A 22,675-nucleotide genomic window follows, 5' to 3' on the forward strand; every position below is an offset into this window, starting at 1 on the left:
ATGTTTTGTGAACAAAAAATAAAAAGACAGTCTCTGCTCCCAGGGAGTTTACAGTCTAAAGCAGTGTTTTGAAGAGCTCACTAACAGGATTGGTGGATTTTCAATCTTTAAGGGAGTCAAAGCATCATTCTAAAAAAAAAAATTGCAGCTCTGCCCACAAGATATGAACTAGGTGAGCCATCCCAAAATAAAAGTCATTGTCTGGTGATATACAGAGTGCAGATTACCTGATAAAAGTGGTCTTGGTCCCCTAAAATACAGTGTTGGCTGAATAAATTGGAGCTGCTTTATCCTCAGTGGCAGAAAAGGAAGGATTTCTGCTGAGCCCAGTTCATTCTCCTTCATGTCCCTCTCTGAAGGGAATGAGTCAGGGCTCACAAGATGACCTGCAGAGGTGCCATCCACTCCGATTTATTCTGTGATTACATGAATCTTAGTGAAAGATGCAAACCACTGAACATATTTACCAGATGTGACAATGTCCTGCCAATGGCTCACTTTTCACAACTATAGTGGTTTGATTCATCCCATGGTATCTCTAAGATTGAAAAAAGGTATTTATTTCATGGCTTCATGCAAAAGAAGTGGGACAAAAAAGTCTGGGTTTCATTTTAGCAAGACTGTCAAAGGACATGTATGTATATATAGAATGCATAAATGATCTCAAAGACGTAAAATTCCTATTGCATGGAAATAAGAAGGAACACAAGAGATGTCTTAAAATCTGGCTTAGTGACAAGTCTCTGAATTAATTTGTTAATTGGAAGGAGTCCATGATTGAAGATGTTTCTATAGGGATCCCTTGGAACTAGTTGTTGTATCCAGCCCTACTAAACATTTGCATTATTGTCTTAGAATGTAATTTACTTCTCTCCTGGTAAAATTTTCAGGTCACCTAAAGCTTGATATGGTGGTAAGTAATGTACCCAGATCATTTTGACACAGAGTGATCTGACTCACATCACTACAAGGTCACAATCAAACAAAATATATCATAATGCAGCAAAATGTAAAATAGCCCTGGGAACAAAGAAAGGATGTTATACTGGAATGTTGAGAGATGCTTGAGAAGCAATGACTCAGAACAGGATTTTGAGGTCACTGGAGGTAATTGTCTCAACATGAGTTCTCAGTGCAAGGCTTTTGCACCTTCACCTCTCTGAACCTTAGAAGTATAGAAGCCCAAAAACTCTTTGGAGAAGAGGAAATGGTCTCTTTTCTGTGCCTGATATTGCTGACATGGTGCTGTGTCCAGTGTTGGTGTTCACACATAACAGATGTGAAATTACTGGAAAGAGATCAAAGGATGTCATACACCAAAACGTCCAGTGGATGGGAAACAAACCTTAAAATGGGAATTTTATTTTTCCTTAGCTGTTCAGAGAAAAGATTTGGAATGGATTATTGTTTTGGGTGAAGGTAGTTGCACATGGAAAAGACATCAGAGCATGCAGGGCAGAAGGAACTATTGGTAACTTTATGGACAAAGGCCAGACAAGATCAGTCATGGGATACTGGAGTTAGACAAATCCAACCTTGAAATAAGACACAGTTCTGTAGCAGTAATTAAGCATTTCAGAAGCTTACTGGAGGAAGTGATTGACTCACTTTAATCAGCCCTCTTTGGTATGTATTTTTTTCTAAAACACAGGCTTTTATACAGTTCTGGGTGGGAAAAAATATAAACAGCCTATGGGTTACAGAGGTCAGACAAGCTGATCATAGCAGCCTTAAAACGTACAGATTGCAGTATGCAAGACTTTACACTTTTCACAGAGATAATTCAGCAACACATTTGTTCTCTGCTCTGAAGTGCCATGGTCATTTTACAGTTATATTTAAGGGAGCTGTCACTTTTTAAAACCAAGAGCTGAATAAAGGTGTCCATAACTAACAGTAAGTGAACTTACTGTACAGCCTACCTGTGCTCTTGAGCTACTGGAGTTAGGAATCCACATGCAGGTCATGGATCTCTGTGGCATTGCTGCTGCAAAACTTGGGGTGCAGAAGGCATTGATTCTAGTTTACCATCCCCTGTCTCTGAAAAATTTGCAGTGATTTGTAATGAAAATTCACATTTATGATTTATGGATTTCAAAGGTGTTTTGTATTACAGCTTCATATTCTTTTTGTTGAATCAGACAGTTAAAGCCAGAAGTACATTTCGTTCTGATTTTTTTTTTTTTTTATTAATCCGTGCAGCCCCCTGAGCACCTTGCTCTTCATGTGTCAGGAGCTTCTTGCAAATGTCACTTTATCCTCACTCTTCTGATGGATCTAGTGAGAGATATCAGGGCATGAGAAGTCATAGCTGTGTACACTGTCATTATATCTCTTGGCAGTTCTCTGTAGGGAACCACTTGGATGACTTTGGACGGTACAATGAAAAAAACAAGAAAACAGTATGCACATGGAGACATCGCTACTTAGGATCTGGTTTGTAGATTAACCCTTGCTGTTCTGCATGACTCAGACAAAAATAGCCATTACATTTCCTAAGCTAAAGAAATGCTTTGTCCTGAAACTGCTCCGTCTTGGTATTAGAGGGAGTAGAGTAGCTAAATGCCGTTTCAGCCCTCAAGTGCCTTCATGAATTTAGGACATCAGTGACAAACCTCTCTGGTGTAGTTATCCTCAATTTATTCCATATAAATCCAAAACACATTAGTTGAAAGGCTTATCTGCAGATGAGTCTTCATCATTCTCACCTGTTCAAAACATTGTCCTCTGTATCTATTCTTCAAACATTTATCAACAGTTTCCTACAAAGACAACATTCTCTTGCTGTCTTGCAGCTTCAGGCCCCAAAACACATTTCTGATGCCTAGAAAAAAGACAGGTTAATGAAGAGGTATGGTACAGCTGGTTTGCCATTCTTTCCCTTTCCGCCAAGTGTTTGCAGCCTTAGAAAACATTAATGTGTGGGAGAAAAAGACAACAGTTTATCTTGCTTGAAACTGGAAATATAGTAACAAGGCTGGTTTGTTGTTTCTTTTTATTTTTTTAGTAGGTAGCTGTGGCTAAGCCTGTTAGATGTAAGCAGGTCTGCATTCTGTGAACCTTCTCTCAAATTCCATCTGAGATTTGACCTTCCAGATTCCTACTTATCTAATCATCTGCAGCAAGTAATTTTTTTTAATGGGCAAAGGAACTCTAATTAGTTCTTTTTCATTATCACTAGTTATCAAGAGAAAAGGCCAATGGGTAGGTTTAGTGTACAAGACAAAAAATTTTTGTGGCAATTTTGTAAGGAGTTATAAAGATGTAGAGATGTTAGGACAGACAGAGATAAGGGTAACAGATGGGATTTTCCAAAGCACTTTTGCTGGCCTAACAGTGCTCCCGTTATCATTAATGGCAAGTGCAGAGCACTTGTGGAAATGACCTAGTGTGTGTCAGTCTGTGTGTGTGTGTACATGGAGCAGGGATTCATTGTCTTTGACCTGCTTGGACACTCAAAGCTCTGGGAACCCTGACCAGCTTGTTGAGATTTCTGTATGTGAGTAACCACATGAAATGATGATGCCAGTGATGTTTTAAACACTCAACTATTCTAAGATGGGAACAGGTATAACTCAACAGAATCCAAGTCCATGATGTGTTAGCAATCTTAAGTACTAGAACAGTAAAAGATCAGATTTCACCCTATTTATATTGCAGTAAATACCAAGTAATGCAAATAACATTAGTGAAAGGAGTTCTAACTCATACTGGTAAAACTGGGACAAAACTGAAGCTCACAAACAGTAATAACAACAAAATGTCAGGTTTTGATTTACTGTTTCTTTGAGATAAAAAATCCATTATCCTGAAAACTAAAGATTTCATCCCACTTCAGGAGGGCACTACCTCTCAGGACAGTGTTGCTCTCCAGGCATGTTCATTTCTTACCTCTCTGCTGGAGCTGTTGGTAGGATGCTTGCTGTAAAGGTGGTTTCTGTGATATATGGAGCTCCCAGCAGCTACACAGAGACCAACCACTCATTTCACATAGGTCTGTGAACAGCCATCACATGGTAGTAATTTTCATTCACTGTCAAACTGTCTTGCTTGAACTGATGAGTTGGAAGTGAAGGGCTCCATATCCCATTACCCCAGAACAAAAACATCCAGTTCCCTTATCTGATTTAAAGATCTGTCTCTACTACATGCTAACAACTTTTATTGCTAAATGTGATGCTTCATCAAGCCTCTTTTGAGCTTTTTTTGGTATTTCTTTTCCTGTCACTGCTTTTCACTGTGTTGCTAGCAATGAGCAGTGGCATCTCTAAATTAAATAGGGGGATGTTGCTATGGCTGTGGTGGGGGGAAGTGGTACTGTCTGTGCATTTGATGGCTTGACAGATATGCAAACCCTCATTTTACTGAAGTATGCTCAGCAAGTCTTTTCATGTGTGTCCACTGCTATTATTGTTGTTACTATTAATTTAATGGTGCTGAAAGTGCAAAGATTTATATCCTGAGAGTTTGAGGTCATATGTTATTCTGTCTTGGTATCAAATCAATGTGACCAAGGTCAAAAGAGTTCAAACCTTCCCAGAAAAATCTCCTTTACTTTCTAGTCTATTTTACCAGGTTATATGTATAGGTCTCTCTGCAGCTGTGGTAGATACCGTGACTTTATTCACTATTTAGTCCTGCTGAAAGCAAACCTTGTAGCTTTGGTGTGATGCAGTGTCTGTGATTTTCACAAGGAACAGGGGCAGGGTACAGAAGATGTGTATTTCAGCAAAAAAACCCCACAACAATCTTTGGGGGCTCTGGAGTCACCCAAGTGACTGAGTTCTGGATTGGTGCATCCCAGGGTCAATCTAAAATATGCTTTTTTGAGGGTCTGATCTAATAGATGAGTTTTCACATATTACATACTACTGTATATTTTTGTTATGTATTAATGTGTATTATAGGTTCTTTTATTGTGACTTTAAGTGAACATGCCTTACTCAATGTAGATGAAAATCCGCATTTCTTTCCATGTTCTTGCACCCTGAAGTCTTCAGCACTCCATGTTTCCATTGCTCTAAAATGTTCCTTACCCTTCTGTAGATGGCCTGGTGGATTGCATGGACCCAGACTGCTGCTTGCAGCCACTGTGCCACGTTAATGCGCTGTGCCTGGGCTCCCCAGACCCCTTGGATATCATCCAGGAGACGCAAGCCCCTGTGTCCCAGCAGAGCTTACATTCCTTCTATGATCGAATCAAGTTCCTGATTGGCAAGGACAGCACTCACGTCATCCCAGGGGACAATCCTTTTGAAGGCAGGTAAGTGAATTTTGGGGTTGATTCAGTAAGTGGTAAAACATAAGCCACTTGGACATTTTAAGACATGGAAGGGCAGCAAGATGCAGAATAATGAAAATTGTTTAAGTGAAGTAGATACTTGAAGAATTTTGTAGTTGATGTAGTTCTGCTGACTGTCTCTTCACCTACAATTTCCTGCCAGCCAGTAAGGAAAGATGCTTCTCTCCCAACACATAGGAGCAGTTGCATGTTTCCTCACTTTCCTTATTTCAAGGAATGAAAGGCTTCCATAAAGCTCTGCTAGATTAAGTGACTGACTGATAAATATCTCCTAAAGAGCGCTGACAAATCTTCCTTTGACACAGACAAAAGAGAAGGAAACTAGAATGCTATTTGCAATCTACAGTGTGAATATTAGAGACCTCAAAAGAACTGAGGAAAATCATACCATCTAGGGAGGGCTGTTAAGAGTGATTTGCAATATAAGCAATCAGAATATAGATTGGTTTCAAAACAGTTTTATCACTGCAATCATCATCAAGAAACAGGAACTGGGAAACAAAACAATAACAGTTCATTTCTGTGACACTATCTTAGCAATTTTTTTTTTAAGTATATTCCTGTCTGCCAGGGCTGGTCATCCCTGAAAATCATTTCTTGTAGCAGGGTAACTGGGGTGTCAAGTTCCTAGATCATTCAGTGTCTGCCCTGCCTGTTGCCTTTCAGAAGTAGTGACCCTGATCCTGGAGGTGGCTCTCAACACTTAGGTTTGAACTCTGTTGAGCTTCACCCAGTCATGAACTGCTTACTTTCAGCTTTCCCACACACAGCAGTTAATGGGTTGGCACTGAAAATATACAACCCTCATGTTTCTGTGGGTATTTATTTCAGCACTTACGTCTCAACTGGCCTCTCAGGCCCCTCTAGATCTGACCTAATGCTTTTCATGAAGGGACACTTGCCAGCATCTCTTGAGTACCAGCTCCCATATATCACCTTTCTTGGTAGTCTCCAGGCTGACATCATCATCACAGCAGTGTCAGGAAATCGGCCTGATGTGATATTTTCCCTGATACTTCTTGCTTTCAGGGTCTTCAGGGTCCAAGAAAGCTGAAAACAGTGACTTAGATTATAACAAAACATTATTTTGCAAATTGTCATTCATTGGCATTCTGAAGATCACAGGTACTGGATTCTGAACAGTATGAACTCTGGACTAATTGTTGTGATTTGTTGCTGTGAAGTCAGGCTTCAGAATATGAAATAGCTTATGCTCACAATTTCATTTTTCTGATATATTTAGGGTAGCAATTCCTCAGCATTTCCACAGAGGACTCTGTTATCAGGTCCATATGTATCCTTTCTGACAGGAAGAGAGTTTTGGTACACACACATCTGTGTTTAGTGAACTTTCCATACAACTAATGAACTATAGCAATCTTCATATTTGTGCAATAAAAAAATTAAATTGCAGCTTCTCTTTTAAGGGCTGCTTGCATTCAGCAGCATACAGAGCTGAGGGAAACTAGTAGGAATTTCTTACTACATAGTGAATTTTTTTCTGAGAGTGTAAACAGTGGACCAACAGAAAGAATGTGTCATCTAGGGTCATATAAATTCCTACAGAAGTTTCATGTGTTTCATAGGTCTGATGATGAATCTCTATGTAGGAAGGGCCTATTAACCATCTGTAGATGTCCTGCTGAAGAAAGATTGAGAATTCAAAAGGAGCACCTGCTAGCAAAAATGTTTGTCTGGTATGTAGGTTACTGGAGTGAGGGAATGCAAAGATTCAGATCAATAGGAAGGGTCTTAATGACTGCTTTTGATTAAATGCAGTGGAAGTAATAAAACTTGTTCTATTTAAGTCAGGATGAAGAATTATACAGAGATAGCAATGATTTATGAGGTTTCCATTCTCAAATTATCAGCATAGGGTGTGTGCCACTAAATATGGTCTACAGATATGTCACCTCAAGCTGTGATTGTATTGCATCTTTCAAGTTAAGTATCTTGATTCACAAGAGTGATTGCAAGTCACATTGAAGAACCTCAACAGAAGGTATGTTTTCCCCTGAGACTGCACCTGGTCCAGGTTTATGAGAGTGTTGGGTTGTTGAAAATGCCACTACTCTTGGGATTTTAAGACATCATATGTTCCTGTTAGTTCTTAAAGATCCTATACATCTGGATAAACTCAACTATTGCAAGGGTTTTCTGCATAATTGACTTCTCTTTGTAATTTCAATTATATGTTTCACCACCCAGGAATCTGGAGCTTGTAACAGCTCCTCTGGTCACTCTGGAAATGACAGTGCTTCAGCACTGGTCAGTGACTGATATGTGGGGAAGCATGGTCTGGAACCATCTGGGATCCAGTTAGTCTGGACAGGCAGGACTGCCTGTATTTGCATGTGTGGATATGCCCTTCATTTCAGTAGCATTGTCACTGAAACTCCACCAGTTGCTTTTACAACAGGTAGATGATAATATCCCTGTTGTTCATGGAGCTGCTCAGTGTCTCCATAAAAATTACAGCAGCCACTGAGGCCAGATGAACTGTTTTCATCACTCCTTCCAGCTGCTGACTTAGAAGTTTGTCTGACAGGAGGGAGTTATCCTTATGGAGGACTCCAGCATCCTGCTTTAGGACAACCCTCTCCCTTGCTGCTGGGATGATTCATGAAGTCATCTCCTTGGTGTAGATCAGGACTGTAGACTGCTGATCATGGAACTTCCTATATCTTTCTGTCCCAATGCCATCATCCTCATGGGGTAGGGTTGGAGTTGGATTCGTGTCATTTGCTGTGAGCAGTCCCCCATGAGCAGGCAATACAGTGGTGACATGGATCTCTGTGTCCTATGTGTCTGGTATCCTGCATGGGCACCAGTGGCACAGGCACACTCATCATTCAGGTCAGGAACTACAGCCTGTTCCTCCAGGCTTCACTAGGTCATGGCTGACTTATTATCATCCTGGGGGAACCCAGGCATATTTGCATCCCTTGTCTGGCCTGTGCAGAAGTGGCAGCAGTCTGAAGGAGGTAACTGAATAGCTCTGCAGTGTATTTCCTGGGCTTCAAAACCACAGCTTAGCCACTCTTCAGAGAGAACAGCAGTGCAGATCACCTAATGGATACAAATAAATGAATGTCTCATGACAGCTAGCCTTTGAGTGAATTTATTATTGAATTACACTCTGGCTTTTTAAGAACAAGCTGAGCTGACAAGCTCTCTCACCAGTGCAGAAGAAAAAGAAAGACAATGATAAATTACCCTGATGGATAAAGGCAAAGACCTTGTCTCTTCCCAAATACCAGCAATTATATATTATTCATGTTTGGGAAGAAAAAATAATCATTGCCCATATTGAAATGAGTGTTTATGACGATAAAGCAAGTAGCTAAATTAAATTCTGAATGTGCAGAATGTCTTTTCAGATCATTTTGATGAACAGATAACAAGTACTCCTCTACTACTTGGTCGTTCTTGTATTGATTTTGAAACCACTTACTCTTACTGTTTGCTTTGTCGTTTTAAAACCATTCTTAGTTGTCCATCACCATAAGGAGTAGCACAAGATGCTGTGGTGTCAATAAGTTGACTACAAAGTAGGACACCTAATATATTTGTTCTCTTTTGAGGGACAGTGTCAGAAAATGGCAAAGAACAGGCTAAAGTCCTGATCCACAGTCTTTTATGGTAAGTGTTGGCATAGGTTAAAGTGCCTCAGAAAACCATGTATAGAATTGGCACTTTTTAACAAAAATTTGAAATCAGTCAGTTTTAAAGTAGTGTGTTTTATACCCCTCATTTTTTGAGACAGATTGTATATTTACTTGCTGCTAGTAGTATCAACCTGTTCTGATTACTTGGCAGCTAGAAATAACCATCTGAGTTACATGAAACATCAGAGAGCAGCATCTGTTAATAGCTGCAAGAGTAGTCCCTGGTTGCCCTCAGGTCAGTAGTCTACTTACAAAAAGTTAGTTTTGAGGATTTAAATTCTGATGAGAATTAACTTTGCACATTCTTTCCCACTACTGAGCGACAAGGTATCTGTAAACATGTCACTCAACCTTCCTGTGTCCCCTCTGTGTGCCAGGCAGAACAATGTACCTTACTGATCCAGGTGGAGAGGGTTAAACAGCACAGCTAAAAACTGAGAGGCATGTATGCTATAAATGCCTGTGTGCACTCTTTTACTGTGAATAAATAAATAAGCGGGGTTTTTTTGTCAAAGAGTTAAATTGCATAGGTCCTAAGTCCCATCAAAAACTGTGAATATTGATCATGGGCAGAGAAGAGCTAAGAAAATAGGGTCAAAATGTTTTTTCAGAATGTTTTGATAGTCCATTTGGTCAGTCCTAAATGATTTAGAGGAATATTGCTATGTTTTCTTAGTATCCTTGAGGGAATTTGCCCAGAGAAGCTGTGTCTGCCCTACCCCTGGAAGTATTCCAGTTTAGGTCTGAGCAATCTGATCTTGTGGTAGGTGTCCCTTCCCATGGCAGTGGGGTTAGAACTGGATGATCTTTTATGTCCCTTCCGACACAAACTGTTCTCTGATTCTATGAATATGTTCAAAGCATCTTTTCTTTTCGTACATTTTGTCCCATTCATGACGGGCTGTGGTTCACCCCAGCAGATCTTTCTGAGGTTTCTTCCCAAGGAAACCAAGGTGCTCTGTCTTTTCTGTATTTTTCCATCAAGAAAAGTGTAACTTTTATACAGCAACATAAAACACTTCTTTAGTTGAAGACAAAGTTAGACATCAAAGAACCAAAACTTATCAGGTGCAGCTTTATCCTGATGATTTCTCCTGAACTGACTAGTCCAGCCCATGGCTGCAGGCAGATGCAGTTCCCTTCAGGAGCAGGAAATTCTCTGGGTTGGATCCACCCACTGAATACAGACACTCAGAAGCGATGAAGGAGCTTAGGGAGCACAGCAGCTCCATGGGTTAGGACAGCTTGGAATGCTGCATCTGTTTAAAACTATGTCATAGGGATAGCACTGCATCCAGTGTTCTGAGGGTGGGCGCTCATGGCACAGCATGGTACCTACATTGATGGAAGCCAGGTCATATTTTTCTGTATTTTAAATCAAGCTAACACAGCAAGTCTTCAAACCCTCTTCTTCCCAGCATTATTGTCTTCCAAAGGCATCATTCTTATTTCAATGCTTTCTACTTAATTGAACTCCTAGTTAGGTACAAGTCATAGCTTTTTGAAATACAGAATAACAAGGAATTTTTTTAAAAAATACTGGTTTTTATTTTAATAATTAATCCCTTCAAGAGGGATTAAGAGCAAAGCATACTTCAAAAATTTAAAATTTAAAGTTTACCTTTCCTATGTACAAGGCTTATTTTTTTCTCCAATGTTTGCCCTCTGGCATAACATTATTCCCATATAGTAAATTAATGCAATATATGCAGCTATTTACATAAACTTTGTGGAATTTGTACCTGCAGGACTTCATGAAAGCAAAGCTCCTGTCTCTGTTTATGTTCTTTTCCATAACATAGATAGTGTAACCATGATGGAATTATATTCCTCTTTTGTAACTGTGAGGAATTTGGTTGTACTCAATGATCCTCGAGGTCTTGTCCAACCTTAATGATTCTGTAATTTTGTAAGTCCTGTGTACAATCACTAGAGAAACTGGGCAGCACTTTTTAAAAAATATTTTTAAAGCATTAGTTTTATGACCAAGCACAAAGGAAGGAGTAGGAACTTCCTAGTGTTATTTGGGCATGCTTCCAGAGCCCAGCAAGGCTGCTGGTAAAAACACTGCACCATCCTGCACCTGGAAGTAAAAGGTCTCAGGTGATACCTGTGTCCCAAGGAGCTCTAGGAGTGTGCAGAAAGCAGCCCAGCTTTTTTCATGCTTACATGTTTTGAAAGCTTGAGATTTAAGTACCTCCCAGATTACAGAGGTACTGATGCACGCCTTTCAATTTAGGAGTCTAAACTATGGTGTAGGTGTTGATACATTCTCTTGGATCTCCACATAGATATTTGATTAATATTTATTTAGTACTTAAGTTACTTTCCTCTGAAAAAAAGCTGCCTAACAGGAAGAGTCTGTCCTTTGAGTGTGACATTTATTTGCTAAGTTGGTTAAAACCTCCTATATAAAAAAAGCAGTTTTATAATCCAAAACATAAAATCTTTTTTATTTTATTGGACATTTTTTTCCTAGCTCCTTTTGATCGTTACAAATCTATCAGACAGCCTATGTGTAGTTAAAGAACTTTCCCTATGATCATCAAAAGAGAGATCATTTTGTAATTAACCTGGAAATAATGTATTTTTCCTCCTCTTCTGCTCAGTTTTGTTTTTGTGGTGCCTCAGATTCAGTGAAAGGCAGTCCATTTATTCCTGTTGTTCTGCAGAGCTGAATATGTGGCCAGAGCTTACAAAATAAATACCAGATGTAAAATACTGTAATAATACAGAACTTCTAAGTTTTGCAGACATTTTTAGTGTAGACTTGACATGAATACACTATTCATCTCTGAAAATTATTGCAGCATAAAGTCTTTATCTCTCATAGAAATAATGGCTATAAAATGACTTCTGAAAAATCATGAAATAAGCATAATTCAGTATTAGGCGGAAAAATTATCTTGCACCATATGTGCTACTGGACATTTGATTTGGATTGCACAGACCTAAAAAATTATGAGTGTGATTCTGTTTCTTTGATATCTAATGCAAAGCAAGAGAGTGTTTCTCTGGTTTACTGGAAAAATGTAGAGAGTCATCAACTCTAAAGTATTACTCAATCACATTGTGAGCAAAAGGATTCTTCATTGAAACTTTGCAGTAAAGCACAGTCCAACTTTATTATGCGTTGCATTTCCTATAAAACTCTGTTCTAAAATGCTTTAATTTAAACAGTTGGAGCCAGTTTTACAATTTCACAGACGTCATCAGCATCTTATCCTCTGCTGAGTAGCTTTCCCATATCGTTTACCCTCCCACCTTACCGTTATGGCTCAACTGAGAAATCTTGAGGGTAAAAATAGTGAGTCAATGAGGCATGGAGACACAAGATGCTCTGGATGGCAGGAGTGGCATCTCCTTCCAAGAGTGGCCAGATTGCTTGGCAGATCAGAGAGGAAGATTGTGCTGTCATAAAGAGAAAGGACACACATTGAGAAGGTGAATAATGTTCAATTCCTGTGAGAAGTTTTCAAAGCAGTAAGGGCTTAAGTCTTTCAAGAATGGAGCCAATAGGGAATTCTTGTGAAAGCAATGATCACAGAGTTTCTAGAAGTGGTTGGTAGTCCTCAAAAGATACTACATTTTATTACCAAGCTGTCATGCAATAAAGATACCTCCTTTTCCTTTTGGAGGAGCTACAACTGGCAGTCACTAACACTGCTGAAAAAAGATGTTGTCCGTAATCTTTTTCATGAAGAACCATCAGTTTATATGTCTTCACTGAGCAGAATGGAGTCAGGCACATACAGTGGGAAGCCTGAAAAACAATTGGTCACAAAACCAAGTCCTTGCATGTACAGTAAAAATACCAGATGAAGACTACTGGTTTGATACTGTCAAGTTAGAACAGATCTAAAGAGGCAGTAAGAATAAAATCTGCATCTGGAGATGTTATTATAAATATTGATTAATAAGCACTTTTTTTTTGACTTCAAATACCAACTTCATTAACCACATTATAAAAGTATCTGAGCATTATATGGCTTTTTCCCCTGTCCTTCTTCAGACAGTTTAAGCGATGGGTTTTCGCTGGAGTTTTTCATTCACTTGGCTTTGCTGTGTCTTTCATGGAATATCTAAATACTGTAGAAGGCTTCCTGCAAAAGGTTTACAGCTAAGGACCATGCCCACATAATCATCGGCATCTCCTGATCCTTCAGAGATGAGACCTTTCAAGTATCTTCACTGAGTAGGTTAAACAAACGGAGCAGGTGCAGTTTCTTGCTGCAAACAACTTAGAATTGACTTTCTTTTACTGATTCTGTTCAGAGCTCTTAAAAACTTTGTTCTTTGTGACCCATTCTCCTTCTCCAGGGTCCCTGTTCCATCAGCAGCTCACAAAGAATGGCAGGATCTCTTACAAGCCATGTCTGTCAGTGCCACTTAGCAGGTCCCCATTTGGGATATGGTCAAATGTTAGTGCATTTAGTCCCTCTGTCACATTGACACCGGCATTCTGGTGCTTCCCTTAGTACAAACTCCTTGGATGAGCCTAATCAGTTATTTAGAATCATAGAATATTTTGGGGTGAAAGGGACCTTTAGAGGCCATCTAGCCCCTGCCATGAGTAGGGACATCTTCAGCTCTATCAGGTTACTCAAAGCCCCATCAACTTGACCTTGAATGTTTCCTGGGATGGGGCAGCTACAACCTCTCCATGCAGCCTGTGCCAGTGGTTTGCCATCCTTATCATAAACTGCTTCTTCCTTAAATCTGGTGTGAATCTATCCTCTTTTAGTTTAGAACCATTATTCCATGTCCTATTGCATCCAGCCCTCCTAAATCCAGTAGGATTGTATCCCGGCTGCCCAGCATATGCCAAACCCTTTCAGAAACTCGCTTGTGCTGTCCATGATGGTCTGGGTGTCTTTCTGGATGACTGCTCTTCAATTTTCATTTCCTGTGTAAGTCTGCCTTTTTTCTTTTTAACAAGGAGACCTTCAGAAGGATCATCTGCATTATTTTTCCTTACCTTAATTCCTTAATTCAGATGGCAGCTAAGAACAGTACATAGGTTTTGACTTTGAGCTTTTCTTACAACTAAACTGAACTAAAAAAGCCAGACAGATTGACTCAGTTCAAGGAAATACTGTCAGGAGGTTTCTCTCCACAGTTAAGAGGAAAGTGGGCAGGGCTGTTTTTGCAGACAGCTTTTGAGAGAAATGCTGCCACAAGCAATGAACTTGAACGTCTCTATGTTCTGATCTTTCCTCTTCTTTTGTCCTTCATCTGCCAGCTCAGGCATTTTCTCTGAGTCCGTGTGTTTGATCATGATGCCCTTAGCTTTTACCTGGCATTCTACCAAGTGCTCTGTCTATCCTGGTACAAGACTGCCCTGAGGTTGTTTAACATTAGACAGGTACATTCAACCCAAAATGGACGAGGTACATTTTGCTTTATCCTCTTTTACTCTCAAGCAGAAAGGCCACAGCCAAGGCTAAAGACAAGAGATTGTAGCACATGTGTACTTCTATGCACTTATCAGACTGAGCAGATCACAAATGAGTGCCATGAGAATGTAAAAATCCCTACACAAGGGATTATGAGATTAAAATTATTCTTCTTATGTCTCTGTGAGGAGAGGATTGTTATTTTGCAGGTGCAGCAAAGAGATATAAACAGACCAGCTGACATGACTGGTGTCACACAGAAAGGCTGTTGAGATTATTTTTCATTAATAACATTCTTCCCAATGAACTATAACTTTCTGGACTTTTGTTCTATGGAGCTCTGTTTTATCTGTTTTATGGAGCAGAAGTTTTATCCCGAGCAGAAGGATAAATCCTATGTATTTGTGTGTATATTTATAGATGCCAATAAAATATGAAAGTGGTAAGTTCAAAGAGATTTATAATGTTAAATTAAGATATTTATTATTAATAACTTGGCTGAGGATGGCTAAGCAGTCATGATAACCATTTTCACACATTGAAACCTTTAAACAAGAAAGTCCAGTGAGGTATGTTGGAAGTATTTTGAGAAGCGACAAAAATTAATCGGAGTGAGATTTCCCATGGTGTCTATCCTCAGTCAAGGAAAGAATATACATTTCTTTCAGAAAAAGTGGGATTTAGGATGCATGGTATTTTCTTCTTACACTGAAAAATGCTTAACAGAGGCAGTATTTTTCTCTTATTTCCAAATGCCAAGCACAGTGTCACCAGAAAACATCTGTGAGTAAAGTGTGTTGGAAAGACCAATGTCTAGGTTGTGAGACACTGGATCAGAGTTAGTATTAAAGACAAGTCTTTATTGTGCTCCCATGAGATAAAATGGCTTTTGTGGAATTTACTTTTCTAGCTTCTGTTCTAAGGCTGGTTTGGTCTGCTTGAATTTTGTTGACAGTCTGTCAAACTTTATTTGTCTATGAGCAATGGGAACATAAAGGCATCAGTGTACCCCTGTCTGTTTTGCCGCTGTGGCCCAGATCTTACCAGAAAGACTTAATTTAATTTTCTTGTGAATAAAGGATAGCTTCACAAAGCAAGGGTGTAAAATTGTTTGATACACCATCTGGCATTGTAAATAGCATTTTGACAATTATTTTGTCTTTCAAGCAAGTTTTTATGGACAAATAAAAAAATTAAAATGGAAAAGTCTAATTAAAGAAAAGGAAAAATGGAGACTGCTTTTCCTTGTAAAACAAGAGTCCATATAGCGTCATGTAACAGTAGTGAAGGAAACAAAACAAGCGAACAAAAACAAAACAAAAACCAGAGGCAATAGGTGGAATCTATTAATAATTTAATGAAAAGATGAGGCTCAGGCTACAAGAAATTGAATTTTGTTCAACTGCAGAAAACACTCTGAACTAGCAGGCCTGGACTGATGGAATAAATCTCTTCTATTAACATAAGAGATAATTTTATGTAAATGTATTTTGAGACCTTCTAGCAGAGCTGAGCATCTTAGCAGTACCACTTAACTTCTTTGCAGGGTAATTGCATTTAGACCAAGGTCAACTGAAGGAAATAGCTGACTAAATTAGCATTAACCAGGTTCCTGGGGGGCTTGGGGCATTGTAGATACTCAATCTTGCCTCCAGAAAGGGCATGTTGACACTAGAGAAGCCAGCTGCTTCCAATGCACTGTGTTTTATTCAAGTGGGGCAAATTTTATCACTCAGGGAAGGAGAAGATTCAAGACTCACAAGGAATAGTCTGGGCTTGAGTTTTCCTCCGGTTTCCATCTCTACCTCTTTTAAATGGATTCAGATTCATGCATCTTGCTCTCGCTTCTTTTTATCACTGTGGGTTGGGGAACGATGCCCCCTCAGTGGTAACATGTATCCTTAAAGCATGGAAATGAAGCAATGGTTATAGTCCTCATGAGGGTGGGGCATGCAGCTGGGTTTCCTGATGAGCTGCTTCTCTGAGAAGAGACTGCCTCCAAGTCTGTGAGCACATAGGTGTGCTATGGAGTTGAATGAGTGGAATTGAATGAGTGCTGGGAAGCATCAGCCAGGATGGGAACTAAGTCCCAAAAGTCCAAAGGTGGGGTGTCAAATGTATTTGCTACAGCTGCCAAGGTGAGAGGAAGCTCTTTGTTTGTCCACCTTCTGCTGGTGCTTGTTGTGGAAATAGTTGTCAGTGATATGTAATGGAGCAGATGCTTGTGGATATAAAGCACATCCCCCATTTACTGGGCTGAGAGTCTAGGTCAATCTGCTTTCACTGTTACTTAAACTTTAAAACTGCCTGGACATGTGTGTAGGGGAGCAGGAGAGACACCTGCACCATCTATTTTCCTTTTCTTGCTTTGACCTCATGGAAGAAGAAAGAACAGCTGGAAGTGTTCTTCTTGGGTTCACAGAAATGTATGATCTTGTTCTTACTATTTTAAAACATTAGTAGTTGCAGTGTTTACTTGAATATATGGTACAGAACACCAATTCCTTTGTACTCAGGTCTTAGTATTCATGAAACAGTTTGCAGTGATTCCTTGTCTTCCACAAAACGTGCAGCCCATTTGATGAGAAACTGAGAGAAGTCAGTTTCAAACCCATCATCTGGTATCTCTGAAGGATGGAAAAGAAGATAGGGCAGAGTAGAGCAGATCACGAAAAATCTGGGAAGAGAAAGACTAGGTTCTGCTGTTGACTTTACACAAAAATTGCACTGCAGATGGTGACCTGTTGAGTTTATTGGGGTCATTCAAAGCATTGACATTTTTCCAAGCATATTCCATGGCATCGTGATCCTTTTGAGTTATGCTCTACCTGTGTATTAGAGAGTAACATGCATAATACTGTATTGGATTACTGTTTTCCAGTTGCTGTATATGGAAAGCTGAGTTAGAGCCCTTAATGGGAGAAGTAATAGAGGTATTAAGGATATTATTTTCCCCATTAGCCCTATCCCTGAAAATGTTCAAAGGCCTGTTAGATGGTGCTGTGAGTAAACCAGTGTAGTGGAAGGAAAGCAGATTGGAACTATGTGATCTTTAATGTCCCTTCCAGCCCAAACCATTGTAGGATTGTAAGATTATTAGCTACAAACTTAGTCCAAATTTTTTCCTACATAACTCCTGGGAAGTCAGTAATGATATGTCAGAGAAAACTCAGTGACATAAAAATCATTTCCAGTGTCTAATTTTCCTGTGACCTATTCCAAAATTATATATGAATATAGTCACATCTTAGATTGCAGACACATTTTGGCATCTCTAGGGTAATTTTTGATAATATTGGAGCTCTCCATTTAGATCATCTGGAATTTAGTTCAAGACTGCCTGGAAAATGGTCTGTTTGCTGTACTGTGGAATGTAAAAATTGTGCAGCCTTTATTAAATAGAAATTATACTTTATCTCCTTGCATTATACAATCTCAGATTTTTAGGTGGACTGTAAGAAAATAACTGGCTCTTTCCCTAATGATCTGTGTTTGTGAAATCATCTTTCCAAAACATTGCAGAAATCATCCTTTGCCTCAGTGAACCAGCAAAGCACCATTACTCCATTGAAGTGCAGCTGGGATGATTTACTCTAGCTGAGATCTGGTTCTGCACCTGGAGAAACATTGGCTTTCAATCGCTGCTCTCCAGCAGGACAGCAGTTAGGAAAATTATTCATTGGGTCACGTTAGCACACTGACACTACAATTTGCTGTTGCTGCTCAGAAAAATAGTTACCTTCAGCCAAAAATTGGGTTCAGACACTCTCACAGACATGTGATGTTTTGTCTTTATGGGAAGCTCCTAAGGTAGCAATGTAGTAATGACTTAGAAGTCTGGAAACAGACTTTGGAATGAGAACCGAGAAAATTTGTCTTTGGCTTTGCTGCAGGTTTTCTGACTGACCTTGGACAACTGAAAATCATTCCATGTTTTATTTCCTCTCTGTAAAATACCAATCTGGCTGTATTAATCAGTGTTTGTAAAGATCCTGTAAAGATTCTTGAAATCCTTAGATAAAAGAGCATATTACAGATCACAGAGTACTTGGAATAGATGTAGCCTATAAAATGGTGCAATCAACCAAACTTGGGAAGAAAAAACCTGTCCTATTAGTGTGCTCAGCTCCCCAGGCAGATTGTAAGGAGGCTTTCTGAACCTGGCAAATTATCTATCATGATTTTCCCGAATGGGAAAGAAATGAACTGCCAAGCCTTGGTCAGGATCTTCAGCGGCTTTTGTGACTTAAATATGTCCATGTACTGCATGGTAATTTTCTGTTCTCTTTTATTTTAAAGTGCACCTTGCTTTTAATTAGAGTGATACTGTTAAGACATTGCTGGCTGTTAGGAAAAGGTTCTTCACTCTGAGGGTATTTGGGCACTGGAACAGGCTCCTGAGGGAGTGTCATCACACCAAGCCTGCCAGAGTTGCAGAAGTGTTTGGACAACACTTTTAGGAATGTGGTACAATTTGAGGGCTGTTCTATGTGGTGCCAGGAGCTGGGCTGAGTGATCCTCATGAGTCCCTTCCATCTCAGGGGATTCTATGTTTCTGAAATTCCAGTGTGATGTTGTGAGTTGTACAGAAGTTTATACTTCATTAAGTATATGCTGCAGCAGTTTCTTTTGTATAGTAGGGTAATTTTAAACTTCACTTTGAGTATCAAAAGTTTTTACATAATGCCTGAGAAAGCCTTCAAGGATAGCATCTCACCATCAAAACACACTGCATGGCCTTCAGCTTTACAGGTTATAGAGGCCTGGACTTTCAAACCCATAGGAATTGCCAGCCATATCAACAGAGGAAAAAACTGCGTTTGTCAAAAAGACTTATTATTTCTTATCGTTTTTCTCCTTGCAGACATGCATGTGTGATTCGAGGCCAGGTGATGACAGCAGACGGGACGCCTCTAGTTGGAGTGAACATCAGCTTTGTCAACAATCCCCTGTTTGGATACACAGTCAGCAGACAAGATGGCAGGTAGGATGTCTGCATGGGATTTACAGTGTTCAGTCAGCATTATTGCCATGACCACTAAAGAGACGCTCCTTCCAAAAGCACACTTATTATTGATGCCTTTTGAAGGTGTTGGTGCATTATTGTTGGTTGTCTCGGGGCTATATCTGGCTGATGACTGGTCCCCAGTGCTGTTCCTTGCTGTTCAATTCCAGGGCCAGTCTTGTTCAATGTATTTATCAACAGCCTAGATGCAGGAGTTGAATGCATCATTAGCAAGATGCTGATGGTACCAAACTGGGAGGTGCACTTGATGCTCCTGAGGGACAAGAGACCGTCCAGGGGGATCTAGATAGGTTGGAGCATTGGTCTGTGATGAATGGGATTATTTTTAAAAAGTCAAAATGCTGGATTTTCTGCACTTGGAACAGAGTAACACCAGGCACAAGTAGAAACTGGGAGAGGAGTGGCTGGAGAGCAGCCCTGCAGACAGGGATCTGGGGGTGCTGGCCAGCAGCAGCTGAACAGAAGCTGTTAGAGCAGTGTGACATGGCAGCCAAGAGGGCAAACCGCATCCTGTGGTGTATCAAATACAGCATGACCAGACAGTCAAAAAGGTGGTTGTCCTGCTGTATCCAGTGTTGGTGCAGACTGACCCAGAATACTGTGTACAGTCCTGGGCCCCACCATTTAAGAAAAGTGTTCAGGTCCCTTCGTGTGTCCAGAGGAGGGCAAGAAAGTGGTGACAGGACTGGCAGGAATATCCTGTGAGCATCATCTGAAGATTCTGAGCTTCTCCAGTTCAGAGAAAAGGAGACTTGAAGGGTGACCTCATTGCTTCCTACAGCTTCCCGAGGAGAGGACGAGGAGAGAGAAGTGCTGAGCTCATCTTGTTGGTGTCCACTGGTAGGACTCATGGGAATGGTTCAAAACTGCACTAGGGGAGGTTTAGACTGGCCATGAAGAAACATTTCTTAACTGAAAGGTTGCTTAAACACTGGAACAAGCTTCCAGTTAAGGAAACTTCCCTGTCCAAGCATCCAGAAGCCACTCTGTCAGTCACACTCTCACCATCTGAGCTGGGACTGAGGCCCCTTTGTAGCCACATCCCACACTCACAGTCACACCAGGGCTCCCTACCTGCTTGACCCCAGGGTTCTCATAGCAGTGTCTCAGATATCCAGATCCCTTAAACAATTTAATATTGGTGCAATAACTAAATAACAAAATAACAGCCCAAGCTGGTGCCTGCAAGGAGGGACCCCAGACAAAGGAAACCCCGGGCTTTTATCCCTTTGCAGTCTTAAGCATAGGAAAGTCTGGAGTCGTCCTGTAGCTCCTGTTGTGTCTCCATGTGGACACTCGGCAGTTCCCTGCCTCTTGCCTCAGGCTTTGGCTTGGCCTCCCACCCCCCAGAGAGCTCAACCTGCAGCAAATGTAGCATCAGCATTCCTAAAGATGTTTGATGCCCCAAGCTTGTCAGTGTTTAAGAGGCATTTGGACAAAGCCCTTAATAACGTGATTTGATTTGATTTGATAAGCCCTGAACTGGTAAGGCAGCTGAACTTGATGATCCTTGTACTTCCCTAACAAATGAATACAAATGAATAGCCTATTCTATTCTATTCTATTCTATTCTATTCTATTCTATTCTATTCTATTCTATTCTATTCTAATTCTATCCTATCCTATCCTATCCTATTCTTCTTTATTAGTAGTAGCTTTGTAATATCACCTAGAATCTTAGCCAGCAATTTGGCAATGTGGTGCCCATGCATATAAAAAAAAAGATATCTTCTGCTCCCAGCAGCTCTATTCTTGCTAATTCATATTGAAATGCTTAGGAGGAAGCCATTAAGATTATGGTTGTGTTAGAGGCAAAATCTGAGCAATCATGCTCAACCAAAACAAAAGCAGTGCAAATTGGGAATGTCTTTCATCTTATTTTTGTTTGTCAGTGTTAATTGGCTCCCTTTCTTTTAAGGACAAAAACATAACAGAAGGGGTTCCAGCTGCATATGCTCTATGTATTAACTACTAACCACTAGCACTTGGGAGAGGATTTATGGATTTTAGCACCTCTCCAATCCACAACTTTCATTTGAGTTGGACGGAGAAATAGATAGAATTGTAACGAAGAAGAGGAACACGTGCTGGCAACGTGTGCTTGATGCTGTCCTATTTACACTCAGGGATGCTTACACCTACTGTAACACTGATGGAGACTGGGAGGTTTTCCAAGTGATACTTCAACTCTTCAATGTTATGACATTAAAATGCAGATGACAAAGAGGCATTCCAGGAAAAGGACACCCCTGGAGCTGGTGTCTTCTTATTGCCAGTACCTTACATATTACTGCAAAAAGGAGAAAATTTGAACATTTCTGCTTAAGGGTATCTCTGACAACCTTACTGAACGTACTTTGTGGGGAAGTGGGATCCAAACCATACTATCATGATCAGCTGGCTGTGTATGGACCAGCACAAAATCTGTGTCCAGTAGAACAGATAAATATGACTAAAAGATTCCTGGACAACAATGCCTGTCATAACCTTATGTTCTGTCTCTTTCCTTGTATGTGTACAACACCTAACATGTGTGTAATCATTCATTTAGATTACAAGTAATCTGAGGAAAGAAACCATCCCTTTGCTTTGCAGTTGTGCTGTACCTAGCACAGAGGGGCCTTATAGTAAACTGGACCTCTAGCCAGAAAAACAGAAAACATGTAAGCTAAAGGGACAGAGCATGGAGGTGATTGCTGCTTTCCAGGCTCCAGACCTTTGTAATATTCAAGCAACTATTTATTCCTGATTCTTGAGTGGTGAAAGGTAAACCCTCCTGATATAAATCTACTTCTACTGGCAGTTCAAGTTGGGGATGCTCCTTCCATGCTATGTCCTTCCCAAGGTCCAGCTGAGAAGGGGCACAGGGCAGAAAGCAATGCAGCCAGAGCATCAGTATGCTCCACCAGGCATTGGTGGACTCCTTGGAGTGGCTGCCAGCCTCCAGAATCTAAATTAGTTTCAAGGAGCTCAGGGGTGCAGTTTGCTGACTCAGCCCCCAGCAGACACTCAGCTCTAAGTGATAAAAATGACAGAGATCAGCTGTCTCAGAGCAAGGAATCTGTGACCAAGTGGGATTCATCCTAAAGCTGTGATTTCTGTAGGCAGCTGGTGGGGGTCAGTGTAACCTCAGACTCTGTGGTGTCAGCTCTTCTGATTTCACTTTCTTCACCTTCCTCTCAAGTCAATCTGCTTCTACAGAAACCTGGTGCACAAACATCAAAGAAATTGTTCAATTGCAGTGCTGAGCCTCCAGAATAATGAGTGTACCTTCCAACTTAGC

At 40.3% G+C, this 22,675-nt stretch overlaps 1 protein-coding gene across 1 annotated transcript in view; it reads left to right on the forward strand.

Moving 5' to 3' along the window:
- TENM4 (teneurin transmembrane protein 4) overlaps window positions 1-22,675 on the forward strand; it is a 349,338-nt gene that overhangs the window by 250,289 nt on the left and 76,374 nt on the right. The window contains exons 15-16 of the mRNA XM_058863767.1: window positions 5,047-5,263; window positions 19,231-19,350. Coding sequence (XP_058719750.1) covers window positions 5,047-5,263; window positions 19,231-19,350 — 337 coding nt within the window. The remainder of the gene's footprint in view (window positions 1-5,046; window positions 5,264-19,230; window positions 19,351-22,675) is intronic.

Source organism: Poecile atricapillus, chromosome 1, assembly GCF_030490865.1.
Source record: "Poecile atricapillus isolate bPoeAtr1 chromosome 1, bPoeAtr1.hap1, whole genome shotgun sequence".
In the NCBI taxonomy this organism is placed as follows: Eukaryota; Metazoa; Chordata; class Aves; order Passeriformes; family Paridae; genus Poecile; species Poecile atricapillus.